General features: G+C 41.7%; 2 protein-coding genes across 4 annotated transcripts in view; both read left to right on the forward strand.

Annotated features, from left to right (window-relative positions):
• Positions 1 to 3,968, forward strand: part of LOC131138529 (neuronal tyrosine-phosphorylated phosphoinositide-3-kinase adapter 1) — a 38,377-nt gene extending 34,409 nt beyond the window's left edge. Inside the window, exons 6-7 of one of the 2 annotated variants that reach the window (XM_058087509.1) lie at positions 128 to 234; positions 1,170 to 3,968. In XM_058087509.1, the coding sequence (XP_057943492.1) occupies positions 128 to 234; positions 1,170 to 1,607 (545 nt within the window). In that variant the 3' untranslated portion in view covers positions 1,608 to 3,968. The remainder of the gene's footprint in view (positions 1 to 127; positions 235 to 1,169) is intronic. The other variant, XM_058087508.1, reaches the window with a different exon arrangement.
• Positions 3,969 to 5,706: 1,738 nt separating this feature from the next.
• On the forward strand, positions 5,707 to 17,309 carry atp1b2b (ATPase Na+/K+ transporting subunit beta 2b). Of its 2 annotated transcripts, XM_058087245.1 has the most exons (8): positions 5,707 to 6,071; positions 11,992 to 12,120; positions 12,219 to 12,326; positions 12,457 to 12,662; positions 12,800 to 12,859; positions 12,949 to 12,975; positions 14,204 to 14,299; positions 14,376 to 17,309. In XM_058087245.1, exons 1-8 carry the CDS (start codon positions 5,981 to 5,983, stop codon positions 14,541 to 14,543), a joined length of 885 nt encoding a protein of 294 aa, XP_057943228.1. In that variant the 5' UTR covers positions 5,707 to 5,980; the 3' UTR covers positions 14,544 to 17,309. The 2 variants fall into 2 exon arrangements, with proteins under 2 accessions (XP_057943228.1, XP_057943229.1); XM_058087246.1 differs by lacking the exon at positions 12,949 to 12,975.
• The last annotated feature ends 114 nt before the right edge of the window (positions 17,310 to 17,423 follow it).

The raw sequence follows: 17,423 nt of genomic DNA on the forward strand, positions 1-17,423 counted from the left end.
TACATAACAGGAACACAATGTACAGCCCACATAGCCAAAACATTCACACCCTCATGTGTTAAACCGAATAATAATATTCCAGTGTTTTCATTAGAAGGCATGCGGTGAACGTTGGTGTCTTTTGCAGAAGTGGGGCGGCTGGGCCGTTCCTCCTCAGCTGCTGGAATGAGACAGGTAGGCGGAGGAGACGTCCAGAGGCAGAGCAGTCTACCAGCAAGAGAAGCCTTGAACCAGGTGAATATATGACTGTCGGCCTTATAACTCTAGACTCTATTAACTTCATTCAGAGTGAACATTAATATTGTCCTCATTATTGTCTCCCCTTCCTTGTAGAGACAGTGCTCCTGCAGGTCTATTTATAGCTGCAAGATATGCTCACTGAGCAGAATAATGTTTTGGGCTTGCAACAAAAGAATAAGCGCAGGTATATGACGCAGGGTGCCGTGTAAGCCTTGAAATGTATGAGAATAGTGGCGGAGGGAACATGCTGTTTTTATGTAGTGGGCTGCAGCATATTTAGCGGGAGTCTGGCAGCATGGCAATTGCTGACGCACTTTGAGTGTGCTGCAGAGATGTCTGCATGCGTCTGCTTGGCTCTCCCTCAACAGATGAAGTGGTGCTACATCCTGGTGGATGTCAGCAGGAACTGCAGTTGTGTTCAATAAGCTTTCAAAGTGAGTTTGTCTTTCCCAATGCTGGATACACTATAAGGGCAGAAATATCTGGACACTGTATCTGGACCACAGTGAGTGGTTAGCATGTTGGGCACACAGTCAGGACATGGGGAATACCTGGGTTTGAATCTCTGCTTGGGCATCTCTTCCTTCCGCATTCCAAAAACATGCATCTTAAGTTAATTGGGAACTCTAAATGTGTCCTGCGATTGGACTGGTGACCCAAAGACAGCTGGGATAGGCTCCAGCATACACTCAGCGAGGATAAGCGGCATAGAAAAGGGATGAATAATAACTAATAATTGACTCTGTCGTAGTTGATAGGGTTGAGGTCGGGCTGGTGAATTATTCCACACCATACTACCGTGGCTTTATGGATCTCGCTTAAAGGCATGCAGGAGCAGAACCTCTCAAAATTAGCAAACTAATGTGACACAGTGATTGGGAATCGCTGTTGTGTTTACTGACGAACCTCTTGTCTCGTTGTGTCATTAGCTGCACAGTCTGCCCCAGCCTCAAGCATCCTGCAATCCCAGCAGTCCCAGCGTGTCCCGTCAGCAGCAGCAGCTTCAGCTCCACCAGCAGCAGCTGCAGTTAAAGCAGCAGCTCCAGCAGCTTCAGCAACAGCACCACCTGCAGCTGCAGTTCCAGCAGCTGGCTCAGCTGGCCCAGGGTCAGCCCGCCTCCTCCTCCAGCGCCGGCTCCGCTGCGTCCGCCGGACAGACCCAAAGAGACGGCAAACTGCTGGAAGTCATCGAACGCAAACGCTGCCTCTGCAAAGAGATCAAGGCCCACCGGCGCCCTGATAAAAGCCTGTGCAAGCAGGACAGCATGCCCATCCTCCCGAGCTGGAGACGGACACCTGAGCCACGCAAGACTGGCACACCACCTTGCCAGAGGCCGCAGGCCGTTGTATGGGACACAGCGATCTGATGTGTAAACACAAGGCAGTGAGGACAACACAGATGAACTGAATGAAGGTGGTTGTATCAATAGAGAAGAGTAGACGTGGGGTCGATGGTGGGGGTTGCATCACTTCCACAAAGCAGGACAGGTTGTGGACACGGAGCACTGAGGTGATACACAGGGATGCTAATCAAACGATTTCAAAGTCTTACCCTGTTAAGTCGCTATAATGTCCCTCTCAGTGGGTTCTAATTGCCAATATTATTACCACTATTAGTAAAGGGTGAGATGAGAATTGCCAAATTTCCTCCTGACTACTTGACACATAGCGTTCTTATTTTTTTTCCTCCAACTCACAGAAAGGAATGCCATGAAGGCACCAGCCAGACAAGAGCTGCTCTGTGGGTGAGTACAGGCTCGGACTCATTGTCAAGTGTTTTGGTATCAATAAATTGTTGTTGTGGATGCAAATAATCATCGCCCAAGTGTAAAAGCTACCTACTCTATCTGTTTGCATAATCTTTGTAAATCACCTTGACATTTTTTTGCAATTTTATAGCAATATGCTCCCAGCGCGGGGGCGACATAACTTCTAGCCTATAAACGTACATATCTTAAGACTTGAATGAGTCGTATTTACTGTGTCATTCTCTGCATGTCACAATAGACATACAGTGCTGTACAAATGTTGTGTAGACATGTTTGACTTTGACATACAGCGGAACTCGGCGTGCTTGTATAAAGATGTTTCTCGGTTGTGACAGATGGCACATCCAGCCAAATTTAGGTACAAAAGGGTACAAAAAGGGTCATCACTGATAGAATCAGACCACTGTGCCATAAGGTACAACTAATAGGACTGTAAGTGTTGATCACCTCAAACAGAATGCTGGAACAATCTGCACAACACACCTAATGTACTGTAAATAGTGATGTACAACTGTATTCAAAATGTAGCAATGATTTCCATTTTCATACTTGTAATCAATACATATTATGTAGCATATACTGTATAAACTTTGTTCACTTGTTTGTTTTTCTAGGAGTATTTTATCTTCTGCTGCAGCCAGTCCTTGCGTTACTTAGAGTTCTAACAAACGGTAAAAGCCCTCGAAAGAAAGGTCCAATGAAGTTTATTTATGCAAGATTCCCTTTAAGATCAGTTTTATTTATGCTTTTTTTTTTTTTTTTTACAATAATGTTTATTTATGGACAGATTTGAACAGCTTGTCGTCTCGTTGCTGCTATCTTGAACTACTGATGTTGTTCATCAACTGTACATGAGGAAACAAGGTGAATATTCTACTGTAGTGCTTATTGTCACATTTTTCTTTTTTTCTCTGAAAGCCACGTGAACCAGAGTTTGTACTTTGAAGAGTGAGCCCTACTGTAAAAAGTATCAAGGCGCTTGAATGTCTCTTGGTCGTTGTTGTTTATATGATAGATAGCACCAAAATGTACACACCGTGAGAAAAAGACCTACCTAAGTGTTGGAGAGTCCCTGCTTGGCCTTTTGTTTGAGTTTCACCTGCGTATCTTTTCTTATTTGGCAATTGGCATCCATTTTCAAACAAAAGCACGCCAGGTTGAAGGAAATGGGCAAGTGCAATGCATGCAGAGACTCTTTACACACAAAAAAATCCTCAATATTGTGCCCCATTTGATTTCAAATGCCAATGAATCACCTTACTATGGTTACTTTTCCACCAACTAATAACAAACCCCTAGGGATCGTTTCCAAAACTAGTTTACAGAAGCTGTTGGTTTTGTGTGTCTACTAAAAACAGTGGCCATTATATGAGTGCCATACTATATTGATATGGTAAGATACGGTGTACCTTGGAAATCACTGTAGTGCTATATTTGCATTTATATTGTCATTCAAATAAATTTTATATAATGAACTTTACAAAACGGCCTTTGTGTGTGTGCGTGTGCGTGAGCGTGCGCGCAGTGAACATGATGTTCCCCCGCAATGCTGCAGCACATGTTGCAACACCCAAAAGGTCCAAATGGGGGCGCACTATTCACTCTGCATGATTACGGTGGAGCTCCATCCACATTTCCCACAAGTATAGCATTCATATTTATAGTTTCTGCCATCGTTATTTTCTAATAAATAATACAGAGAAAATGCACCTGACCTGTTTTTTCCCCCGCAAAAGGTCATCCAATCCACAGGGTGCAGCTACAAATTTGGGCTCCTATTCATCCCCCCCAACCCCCACTTCTTCTAGCCGGGAATAATCCCGTCATTATCTGAGAATAGACACTGGAAATAAAATGACCTCATGCTTTTGACAGTTAAATCCCCTACTTCTCTTGGAACACAAAAATCGATAATTTAATACAAACTTCACACAGTGATAATTGATTAAACCAATGTATTTTTTTACAAAATGTCACCACGACCTCTCACGTGCATCACTAAACCTATGGAAGGAACGTGGCAATCAGGTACGTGTTGCCACACGGACGAATATTACATTGCTCTTCCAGTCTTTACGCAACAAACACTCAACAATGACATAATATTTGCAGAAAATGAATAATAAATGTTATTTTAAAGTGATATTGGATAATTGCTCACAGCACACCTGATTATTTCTCACGGCACACCAGTTCGACGTAGCACAGTGGTTGAAAATCACTGGATTAAACACTAAATTTCACAACTGAATTGATTTTTTTTAATAATTTAATAATTTAATTTGTCAATTAAGATTCCTTGTCATACCATACACTTTTCCAATCATTTGTTGCTAGGCAGATTTGCTGGGGCTCAATCCTAGCTGACCCACAGCACAATGAACCATCTTACTTGTAATATGAAAGTCACATCCAATAGTATGATTGAATAGGAGAACTACACTTTTCTTTTTCTTTTTTTTTACATTTTGGCCATCATCCACAATCCTTATGTGAAACATGAACACATATTTGTTTCCCTTTGATACATACTAGTCCCAACTAGCCATGAGCTTTATGCTAGTTAGATAGTATGTAGATACATCAACAACACTTATGATGTCCGCTCTGCTTGGGATGGCTGTGTCTTCCAGCACAAGACGTGTGCTCCAGTCCTCAGGTAAAAAATGCTGACAGCAAACCAGCATCTTGTCGAGTCTTTGTAGCGAAATTGAGAGCTAGGTATCCACTCTTCTCTCTGTGAATGACGCTGAGACTAGTGGTTAGCGAGGCGTCGTATTAGTCCGCCAGATAAATCTAGTTTTTCATGTTAGCTGTTACAATAATAATATCGCTGTAGCTTGGTTAATATACAAGTCAGTTATGTAAATGGAATTTTTAAAGGTTTTTTTGTGAGGTACTTTAGCGTCAACGTATAGATATTTCCCATGACATCCATTGTTAGCTAGCTCATCTTATGCTAGAATGCACAAAAAATTGAAAGAAATATGGGTTGATGTTTTTTGTAAAGATCGTAAATGATGGGCAAAATAAATAAAAAAAGTGCAGTTCCCCTTTAAAAGGCAGCAGCTGTACCATTACACCACCAGGGACTGACATGTGAGCAGGTGAATTCTGCCATTTTATTCTCCTATGCAATGCCCCATGCAATGTGCATCTTTTGCGCATTTGTCAATAATGCAGCCCCTTGCACAAAAATGTTTGTATGTTAAATATAAATGACATATTGGAAAGTGGATAAAATACATAGTGGCAGCGGCCGAATATCATCATACTTTGTATGAAATATAAGTTAGTTAACCCATAGTATTGTCCTGCCTCAACTAGCCTTCATGAAAATAAACACTACAGACAATAAGATCGTTTACCTTTCATTATTAATGAATACAAAATATACAGTACACGGCGGCGGATGGGCTTTTATTGAATCATGTAAACAGGATACAGTACATGTCATAATTTCCCTTCTTTTACCGTGATGACGTTTAATATGTTGGAGCCAATCAGCGCTGCCCGTACGGGACGCCATTCGCTTCCAGGCTTGAGTTTCACGTTGCGGGCCAGTGTAGAGGACGGGGAGGGGGTAGGAGCGAGGAGGGGGTGCAGATGATTGGCTGTGGCTGCAGCAGAGGGAGGGAGTGAGGGAGAGAGGGAACAGCCTGATGAAAGCGGATGGAGGGTGAGAGAGGGCGGGGGTGCGCTTTACCGCAGTATCACTAGATTTCTGCAGCACTCATCAAAACTCTGCGGCATGAAGACAAGAACTGGGGGGGAGGGCACTCACTCGGACCCGGCTACCTCTTACTTTTAGTCTCCCCTTTCTCCATCCTTAGATAGGCGGTTCTTTTTCTTTTCTCCGATTTGAGCTCCTCCATCACTCCTAGAAAAAAGGGCTCCATCCTCTCTCTCTCTTCTCCATAGGCTGCATTTATTTCAGGTTGTCTTAAAGGAGGCTGATCTTGTATGACATAATGGCAAAGGATGGAGAAAAAAGCGAGTGGAAGGAGTTTCTATGGAACCCCAGGACGAGGGAGTTTCTGGGCAGGACGGCCAGCAGCTGGGGTGAGTAGAGTCCAGCGATAGTGTACAGCATTGCAGCAAACATGGAGCCTTTTAACATCCTCTTGCCTCTGAGGGCTTTCTGCTGCTTTTATTATGCTTCCTTCAGCTTCTCAATGCGACACCTCGCCTTGCAGAAAGAAACCGGCGAATATTATCACTCCCTCTCCCGCTTGATTTATTTATTTATGAATTGATGGCCCCTCTTCCATTGCGCAATGCGCTCAGCATAAGGGTGGAGGCATATGGTGCTACATTTGACAATATTTAGCTGGGTCAGGAACAGGTTTCAGGCTTGATGCAAGGAGTGCACGTCATCCTCCATTGAGGGCAGACTCACTCTTAACTGAAGTTGGACACACTCAGGCTTGACATGTCATTTGAATTGTGTGCAAATGAATTTTCTTTTGAATAAAAAGGTCCTTGGACTGCTGCTACATTGTAATGACATTGGAACATTATAATCTGGTAAAGCCGAGGGTCAAATGCTATTTGTATCACCTCCACTCTGGCCCAGCCCTGTGAGTATGAGTGAGGGATTTAAACCTAATCTAATGACTTCATTAGCTGTTATGGGAAAAAAAGCATTTCAGGATTTCTATTATAAAATAATAGTATTCTAGGTCACATCTTGAAAGTTGCGTCAGTTCCTTGTAAAGAACCCAGATTCACTGTCAGGTCTATTCTTGCAGGAATCATTGTCTGAAGCTTCCGTTTTGTTGGAATCCTCCAGCGCTGTGCCAGTTAATCCAGCTCAGTGCGTCCCAGGTGCTTTAAGGTCTGATGGCCTTTTTAAGCTGTGCTCTCTTAAGGCCGCCTAATTGGGCTATTTCTGTAGTGAGCTACTACTGTACATGGAGTACATGCAGCTAGACTTGGCTTTCCACCTTGTTGCATGCTCCTAACCATGTGTTCAGTCTCTCTTCTTTCCTACTTGATTCCTACTTAGAACGGTATCATTATTAGCTTTCTTAGCAATATCCCATTCAGCACCTCATTACAAGCTTTAAACATTTTGTCTCAATAAAATATTCATGAGTCAGAGGTAGGAGCAAGTCTCAAGTCAAGTCTCAAAGTCAAGTCAAGACAAAACCAAACAAGACTTGAATCAAAGCCGAAGCACTGTCACATCTATTCCATTTGACATATACAGTGATGAGTGCTGAAGAGTGCTGACGTAGCATTCAGGCTTTCAGGATTTAGTCATCGTGTCAATCATGTTGTTGAATTGTCGATTAAAATAACATGTTGTCCTATCAAACAAGTAAGACAAGTTAGTCTTAGTAAGTAGTAAGTAAGAATCTAATAGTCATAAACATATGTATACAAAGTAAAGTATGAATCTCTGGACTAATAATTTGAGTGAAATTATAACCTGGGCTCATTGAGCACATCACGCATGAATGCAGCATGAAACCTTAACCGACACTTTCATTGCAAATTGCATATTTACAATCCAAATGCTTCCAGCAAGCTTAACAGGTTACATCAGAGCTCCTCAAATAGTAGGGCAGGCCCCATGGAGGTGCGGTGATGTATGAGAGACACAGGGGGCACTATATTATACTGCAGTACCATATACTACTGTATACTATACTTTATATCATGCTGGTGACAGCAACTTGTGCAGGGATTTGTACAGAAAAATAAATCTGTAAATAGCACAGTTCCTGTCCGGTAGATTGTCATGACAGAAAACATACACAATTTCACATGTCTGAAAAAGAGCTAATCATATCTTCATACCCTTTCTCCTTGCAATTATTGATTCTCATATGAATCTGTTGTTGCCGCTTTTGTCTATTTGTGTTCTGCAGCTCCTCCCCACCCGAAACAGAGCAGACAAAGATCCAACAAGCACTAATATAATGCAGCTGTTCCTAAACACATCACAAAGCTTTCACTTCGTTTGATCACCAAATTCACGACCCAGTGTTTCACTGTAAAGCATCCCTCCTGGATGCTAAACAAGCCCTCTGTTCTCCGCTTTCAACTGCCGACTGAAAAGTAGCCCCTCCGCTATCTAGGAATTGACCGTAAACCCAACACCCTCTCTGCTGGGGGGAAGGGGGGGGGCACAGATATTTGACCCCCACATGCAGTCTCCCTAGGGTGGTGTCATATTGTGGTTATCACTTAAGTACTTTGTCACCCTCGCTTCATCTGTTTATATTGAATGAGTCGGTTTGTGTCAATATGCCAGTCGACGTATTAACCGCCCCCAATGCAAATCATTCAACATGTAATCTGATGTAAAGTGGATTCTTTTGGAAGTTATGGTCAATTTTATTTTGTTTCCCTCTGAGTATTTTAAATATTTTTCCATATTTATATCTTAATGCGTCACTGATAATGTTTTTTCATACGTTGAGATTTTGCACTTTGTTTTGCGGTCCTTGAATGCACCGTTTGTGCTGTAAGACCCAAATGTATGTTTGACTACGGAAGAACCAGCTTTGTCAGCCAATCCAGCCTCAAAACTCTGGTAAACTCCTGCTATGACAACATAGGCAGTGTGGATTAAGTAGACATGGCCTAGCCTGCTAATCTCTAGCGCGGGGGTGTCCTAACTTTCTCCTGGGAGGGCCACATAAGATTGCAAGGGCAACTTTGATATTTTGGAAAGGATATGCAAACAAGTTGAAAAGAAGGTGGAAAAAGTGTATTATAATTTTTAAAAATATATATTTTCCCAATATTTGAACTTAAAAATATCCTTAAAATATATTCATAAATTTTCTTCTTCCAATTTTAGGACTTCTCCCCCAACCTAATATTATGACATTAAAAAATTTGGTTTTTCTTTAATATTTCAACTCTGCGCTACTAAAATTAAATTATATTTCCTCATATTATTAAGAGTTTATTTCCATATTTCTAATAAATTATTGTAATATTATAACTTTCTCTTGCAACCTAAATGTCCAAAAATGTCATCTTTATTTATTTTGTATCTTTTTGAGAATATTACAACTTAAAAAATAATATCTTATATCGTTCATATTTCAAATATTTCCGAAATGAAATTATTTATCCTCATAATATTAAAATGTTATTTTTGTAACATCTTCTTAGAGTCCATCTTATATTTACTTGGAAAATTACTGCATTTATTTCCATTTTAATGTTGTGAATGTTTTATTTAGTTTGGATGTGAAATTACCTTTTTAGAATGTCCCTAGCTATTGGCTAATGAAAACACAGCCACGGGCCACCCTTTGGACACCATTGCACCAGGCTAAAGGCTACACTGTGACTCCGATTCCTTCTGTTCATGGATCATCTTACATTACCATCCCTTAATGGTGAATAAATATACATTTTATACTTTAAATGTGTTTAATAAGAATGTGAAGCATATTTTGGCTTAAACCTTTTAAACCATGTTGATCAGAAATTGATGGGAGCCTGGTACCAAATATAGACATATTCATGGGTGTGTCAATTATTCACCAGTCGCAGGTGGTCTTGGAATGAAACCTACAATTAATAGTGGCGCTGCACTGTAATAATAAAAAATATATACACCCCTGTGGAGCGGATTAGGAAAACCTGGGTTCGATTTCCCCTTTGGGCATCTCTGTGTGGAGTTTGCATGTTGTCCCTGTGCATGCGTATGAATGTAAGGTATGAATGTGAGTGTGAATGATTGTCTATATGTGCCCTGTGATTGGCTGGCGACCAGCTGGGATAGGCTCCAGCATACGCACCCGAGGATAAGCAGAATAGAAAATGTATCTATGTATGGATGGATGGATGGATGGATGGATGGAACATCTTCCCCTTGACTTTTGTTGTGGATTCCAGTGAAGTGATGCAGATGCAGCCTCCATGCTGGGGGGCATCCAGCAGAGGCACAGGGGTCAGGGTGCTCAGCTGCTACCCTTCACAGGCCCCAGGTGTAGACGCTGAAAATGGGGGGGATGGGTCATAGAAGATGCTATTTTTAATACTCTCGACATGAATGTCACAGACAAGGTAGACTAGGAAAGATGATAGCTGGATAGGTAGGTTATTATGGTTGGAAAACCATACTGATAGTTATATTGGATAGAAACGTCAACATATACAGTAGTTGTAGATTTAGATGCTAAAAGAAATGCATCACAGCATCTCCCACCAATCAGATATGCCATCCCTTGTGGTGATAGCAGATAGCTAGACAGATAGATGGCATGATACAACCGTATCGCTCTCGTCCCCCCTGTGGTGTTTAATTAATTAAACGACCTCCTGTAGTCAGTGCAGCCCTATAATGAAAGTGGGCGAAGAGCGGACATTATATCATTAGATGTTTAATTAAGACCGTTTCGTGCCACACGACCAACAACATCACTTTCCGTGTAACCTTTTATGAGGTTTTTGTTGATTTAAGCGATTAGTGGTATTAATGAACTGATAAACAGCTGGGTTAATGTGAGCCAGATGTTGCAAATGGAATGAAGTCAATATGACCCAGAATGAAGCGGAAAAGTGGGACAGTTCTTATACTTTGTTGTAAAAGTTTAATCACTTAATTTAATGGTGAGATTAGGTATAGATGTAATGATCCATCTTGTCAACCAAATTCAATTATTCATTCAACAGAGTATTAAAATATATTGAAAGCATGTTAGCTGTTAGAGTTAATTCATTCATTCATTTTGTACTGCTTATCCTCACGAGGGTCGCGGGGGTGCTGGAGTCTATCCCAGCTGTCTTCGAGCGAGAGGCGGGGTACACCCTGGACTGGTCGCCAGCCAATCACAGGGCACATATAGACACACAACCATTCACACTCACATTCATACCTATGGATAATTTGGAGTCGCCAATTAACCTAGCATGTTTTTGGAATGTGGGAGGAAACCGGAGTACCCGGAGAAAACCCACGCATGCACGGGGAGATGGCCGAGGGTGGAATCAAACTCGGGTCTCCTAGCTGTGTGGCCTGCGCACTAACAACTTACCGCCGTGCAGGCCATTCAGCAACAACACTGGAAAAAATATCTCTCAAAGATAGGCAAACTTCTGATCCTGATACCTGGCTTTGGATGTCTGCCGATACCGATAACATTCCAATCCCAAAGCTCTGTTTGTTTTAATACGCGACCACGTCAAACCAGGCAACCACTAAACATAGCTAACAGCAAACATAACTGTCTCCACACATGTAGCGCTGCACACAAGTATTACACCTGATGCGTTCACAGCTTCACAGCATGATATCGTATGATATTGTAGTGAGTGTAATTATCAGAGTTTGTGATGTCCGGCTGTATTTGTTGCTGACAACATTGAAATACAGGCGTGGCCCATGGATCCGAAATGATGTCTTGTGGTATCAGAACCTGATAATGATACTGGATCGGATCGGGTCCAACCCGAGTTCATTCATTCATTTTCTACCCCTTATCCTCACAAGGGTCGCGGGGGTGCTGGAGCCTATCCCAGCTGTCTTCGGCAAGAGGTGGGGTACACCCTGGACTGGTCGCCAGCCAATCACAGGGCACATATAGACAAACAACCATTCACACTCACATTCATACCTATGGACAATTTGGAGTCACCAATTAACCTAGCATGTTTTTGGAATGTGGGAGGAAACCCACGCATGCACGGGGAGAACATGCAAACTCCACACAGAGAGTGGAATTGAACTCAGGTCTCCTTGCTGTGAGACCTGAGTGCTAACCACTCGTCCGCCGTGCAGCCCCAACGCTAGTTATGATGATCATATTTAAGATAATGGTGATTAATGAAGCAGTCATCAAACAACATGTAGCTAAGAAATATGATGTCCATTTTATTGCGGCCTTGAAGTTGTTATTTATTGATATTGGGAAAAAATGATAAATCAGAGGTAGTCTTATTCTGGCACGCTGAGCATCATCATCACATTCTTCATTTGATGTTCCTAACCACACTCTTTCTTCTTCCACAGGTCTCATCCTTCTCTTCTATTTAGTTTTCTACATCTTCCTGGCCGGCTTGTTTGCTCTCACCATGTACGTCATGCTGCAGACCTTGGATGACCACAAGCCGACCTGGCAGGATAGGCTCTCCACACCAGGTGCTGTATTGTAACCAGGTCTTAAGAGCCACATGAGCACAGGTCACGGTCTGCGACACAGTGTTGTGATCTCTCCGCTTTCCCTGTGGCACTGGCAGGCATGGTGATTAGACCCAAAGCTGATGAGACCTTTGAGATTGTCTACAACATCCAGAACACAGAGAGCTGGGACATGTATGCTCAGGCCCTGGACAAGTTCTTGGAACGTATGTCTTCAAAATGCTTGCTGTTGCAGATTATCCCACAAGCTTTAATAATTCATGTCATCAGTAGGATGGACATTGCTTTGCATGAGAGGCCCCTTTTAAGTCCCGCCCTCACTTCCTTTCCCTGCAGCCTACAACAACACCGTCCAGGCCCAGAAAAATGACGAATGTAAACCGGACCAGTACTTCCTGCAGGAGGACAGCGGCGATGTAAAGAACAACCCCAAGCGCTCCTGTCAATTTCATCGCAGCCTTCTGGGGGACTGCTCGGGAATGACCGACCGTTACTATGGATACCAGGAGGGCAAGCCATGCATCATTATCAAGATGAATCGGGTATGAACGAGGAGGGGAAGGCAAAGGATGGTGTTGCTAGGAGACATGCAGTACCTGCCATAGAGAAGACTGGAATGGGGGTTGGGGGGGTCCTAGTTTCCTTGTAGAATAGGAGTGATGGCTTTCTTTCTCTGTAGGTGATTGGGATGCTGCCAGGAAAGGATGGCCAGGCTCCTTATGTCACCTGTGGTGCAAAGGTAACCCCAAAAATAACCATCTTCCTATTGCTCATCACCATGACATTGTTTCAACTCCATGCTTTTCTTTCTTTGGTCATTACTCTCAGAGATATAAAGTTGGCAAAGATGAATGGGTAAGGATGGCTGTTTAATAGTGTAGAGTCCAATACTACAGTAATGTAGACGTAGACTGTAGTTGTTGTATCTTTAGCTATGTAAATGGAGTAGAGACATCACAGCACAGTTGCAAATGACAATCTCAGTACTATAAATCCACTGGACACTTCATTAGGCACATCTATTGAATACAAACAAATGTACCCTTAATTGTACTGTACATTATTGCAGTTGTTGCCGTTGTTATTATTCATACATTCATTTTCTACCCCTTACCTCATGAGGGTTGCGGGAGTGCTGGAGCCTATCCCAGCTGTCGTCGGGCAAGAGGCGGGGTACACTCTGGACTGGTCGCCAGCCAATCACAGGGCACATATAGACAAACAACTATTCACACTAAAATTCATATGGACAATTGTCCTATGGACAATTTGGAGTCCACACAGAGATGGCCAAGGGTGGAATTGAACATTTGTCTCCTAGCTGTGACCCCTGCGCGCTACTACTCGGCCGCCATGAAGCCCATTGTTATTAATATTATTATTATTATTGTGGTTGCAGTTTGTACTGCATAGTCATGTCATAACTAAACACCCAAAACAGCTCCTAATTATAGCTCAGTCCAAACCGTCAAGGTTTTTTTTTTTTTACTCATCAGAGAAAACTCACTGTGTTTGGTGCTCTTGGGAAAATACTCCAAATACTACTCCAAAAAGAACTTTTGCAGCCGGACTGCACTCGGTACTAGTAACAACCTGCATTTGGGCCAGTGTCAAAAAATGGATTTGTACTATTGATACTGACATGTAAAAATCTGATACAGATTACATATGAGCAACAAAAAAAAAAATTGGAATTGACCTGCAGTGGGAACGTTGTCCAAAAACTGAAGTTCCATTGTACGGTACTTTAATTCAGCAAACACAAAAGAACAGAGGGTCATCAACTCTAACCACTATCTCACCCAGTGAGATATACCGGTATACCGCCTGTAGAGGGCACCAAAATGAACACTTCATAAATAAATGTGAATTTTTATTTTCTCCTCATCCTTGCTGTACCCCCTCGAAAATGCCGCCCTGGGCAATTGCCTATGCGGCCCATAGCTAAAACCACCACAGGGTAGACATGTTGGCTAATGAGATTTGCAGAAAAGAAGGAGATTAATGAGGCTCACCTCCTCCCTCGCCGACATAAAAGAGGCATTTTTAGGCCATAACAGATGAAATTGTTTCACCCCCACAGAGAGAAGACACTGACAAAATTGGACAGTTGACGTACTTTCCTTCCAACGGCACTTTCAACCTCATGTACTACCCTTACTATGGCAAGAAAGCTCAGGTAAGATTGCTTTAATTCAATACAATTGAATACGAGTTCCTGTGTGAAAAGATTGTTTGTTTCGTGTTTTTCGCAGGTGAACTACTCGCAGCCTTTGGTTGCCGTCAAGTTCCTTAACATCACCGTCAACGAGGATGTCAACATTGAGTGTAAGATCAACTCCAACAACATTCCCACAGGCAGCGAAAGAGACAAGTTTGCCGGACGAGTGTCTTTCAAGCTGAGGATCAACACCGTTAACTAGGTTTTCAAGCCTTTTTCCTCCTCTGAACACCTTATGCTCTGCAACATGGACACACGCACAGAAACTAATCGCAGCATTCCCACCCTTTGTGGCTTTTGTTTACAACCCATCTGTCAAACAAATACTTGACGGGTGCAGACATTGTGTGTGTCCGGGTGTGCGATAATGAGAAAATTTTGGAAGAAAAGGGTGGGAATCCTGTCATTGTTTCTGTCTGTGAGCTTGGGGACAAAATTTGTTTCTGTAAATTAATTTGAGGTGACGTCTATTTATACTGCATGACAAACAAAGTAGGGGATGTGAAGGATATACACGTGTGTTTTTAAAGTTTGCAAGGACCAGTAACATTAACACTACTGCTGCTCCTGTCCTGCTGCCTCAGTATAGAGCGTTATTCCTCTATATGTGATACACACCATTACAAATAGTGTATACCTGCAGTTTTTATTTACACAATATCATAACCTTCTAGCCGTAACAGGGATGGGCATTTTAAATAAATACATTTCACTAATCCTCAATTATCAATCCATTGTTTTTTTTAATCCATTTGAGATTGTAGAAAATACTAAGTAAAGTGTCTGCATGTCTTTTTCGCTCTGCTTCTTGAGACAGAAACAACAGCGCCTCTGCTGGTTGCAGCCAAGTAGTGCACTCCATGATTAACCAACATTCCATACAATTCCTAACAATCAATTATAATGCCCATCCCTAATCCATAGAACTAATCAGTTGCACTCAAAAGATGAAACCAACAGTATATATATTGATGGATGGATGCCGAGACGAAGCCATTTTGCATGTGTGTATTGTCTTTAGTGTGCTGTGAGGGCAGGAGGCCGCCCCCAAATGTCCCGGCTCTTTGCGCAGTGTGGTAAAAAAAAAAACGATTCTGTGAAAGCGCTGGCCACCAGGAGGGACCATCATGTAATCTACGAAACATTACACACACACACACAAAGACAAAGATAGTCTCCTAACACTAACCTTTAAGCGTGTTTGTGGCTTGAATGCGCGTATGATCAATCCAATTTCATACTATAGGTCGGGAAATTGCATGCATTGTGCAATACTCATTAAAATTATACATTATGAATGCTTGATCTCATCGTTTAAGGCTAATTCTGCATAATTCAACATGCTATATGGTCTTCCACCCTCGCCATCAAACACAAAACCCTCACCCCTACTTGAACTCTGTGAGAGGTAATTCTTTTTTTATCCCAATTGAGTTAACAACTCATTTGTGGCCACACACTAGGGGGCATTTCTGACATTTTTAGAAGTTTTTGCTTGTATTTAATTGATTTATCAGACTTCAGTTTTGTGTTGATTTGCATTTGTTGTGCTTTTCAGGGGGAATGAATTTATACACAGGAAATTGTCATGGTACATAGTCTGAAATAAATACAACTGTACTAGAGGAGGGTCTTATTTTCAAAATAATTTCATTATTGAGGATTTTCAGTTACGCTGTGAGCAGTTAGATGACACAATGTGCAAGTGTTTGGTGCTAACGATGTGCTTTGACTGATCAGTGTGGGGAAACAGCGTAATAATAATTCAAACTCAGGCATTCCAGAGAAGCTTTCTGTTTTTTTCCACTCCATTCACAAGCACGCTCCCCTCTTCGGCTGCAACACTTACTTAATTTCACTCTAATCTCATAATCTGGTGGGCTAATCCACAGCCCTGCACACTGAACTTCTTTGCCCTACTTTGTTGCTCCTTCGTGTGGTCCAAAGTAGACATGAAACAAGGATCATTTATTCATTTTGTTTATTTGTCACGGCATTCAATCCTGATTATTACGTTCTAATTCATCCAAGAGCTGTTCAATCGCAAAAACAGCCATTTCCATTTGACGTCTTCAACCAAAGATCCTCATTAGAGTGAAAAATTTGATGCAGAGACAGTGTAGGATCCTGTGTCTGCATAAAAGCTGTGTTATAAAAAGGCCTACTCTTATATAATACGCACAACAAGAATATGTTTCTCCAAGACATAACAGTGCCTCCTGGTGGACAGAACATGTTGTTGCCAGTGTCCAGGAACATACTGTACTTGATCCTTTGACTGTATCTCCTTTTATCAATCTTCCTCTCTGATAATTTGGAGATGTCCTCGGAAAGCAATATATTTCTTTCTCATGTGGCGGTGTGGTGTATTTATGGAAAAATAACAAAACGAGGCGTTAAAAAAAAGTGCGAGACAACTTTTCATGGAAGAATAGAAGTCATGTATTGTTTGTGACTGATTATTTTTAATTGCAATTTTTGTTGTAAAGATTAGAGAATGTATCAGCTGGGATTGTATCACGTCAGCTGAGATACACGGCAGGTTTTCATCATTATTTTATCAAACGTCACCGCCTGGTTGACGAGGCTTTCTCGTTTGTTTTCTTTGTTTTGTGACATTTCCACTCCTTTCCCTTATAAAAGCTTTTCAGGTTTGCAATGAATGCAAAGTGAAGGTGTGTGTCAACCTTTCCCAAACTACGACACAGTGTGTTCTGACCAAAAATATTGATGGAAATATACAAATCATATTATTAAAAAAAAAAAAAAGAATAACACATATACTGACTATTATGAAATCATAATCATGAATGTGGTGCAAAGGGAGGATCAGATCAGTTTGTTGCCCAAACGGATGATGAATCTACCCTGGATCTTTATTTTATGCTCTTACTCTATGTATATTTTTGCTCATGTTTACTGCAAAACAAGATAGAGAAATAAATAAATGTCATTTAAGGAACCAAAACTCAAAGCCTCTGCTTCTTTTAAGTGTCATGTTCTTATTTACGAACTAACAAGTCAAAGAACACAATAGCAGTGTAGTTTAGTGCAGGGGTCGGCAACCTTTAGCATCAACAGA

Source organism: Doryrhamphus excisus, chromosome 11 (assembly GCF_030265055.1).
Source record: "Doryrhamphus excisus isolate RoL2022-K1 chromosome 11, RoL_Dexc_1.0, whole genome shotgun sequence".
Taxonomy (NCBI): domain Eukaryota; kingdom Metazoa; phylum Chordata; class Actinopteri; order Syngnathiformes; family Syngnathidae; genus Doryrhamphus; species Doryrhamphus excisus.

Coding starts and splice junctions, on each gene's coding strand:
- atp1b2b (XM_058087245.1), top strand. CDS start 5,981: ATGGCAAAGGATGGAGAAAAAAGCGAGTGGAAGGAGTTTCTATGGAAC. Junction 6,072..11,991: donor CAGGACGGCCAGCAGCTGGG/GTGAGTAGAGTC, acceptor CTTCTTCCACAG/GTCTCATCCTTCTCTTCTAT. Junction 12,663..12,799: donor TCATTATCAAGATGAATCGG/GTATGAACGAGG, acceptor CTTTCTCTGTAG/GTGATTGGGATGCTGCCAGG.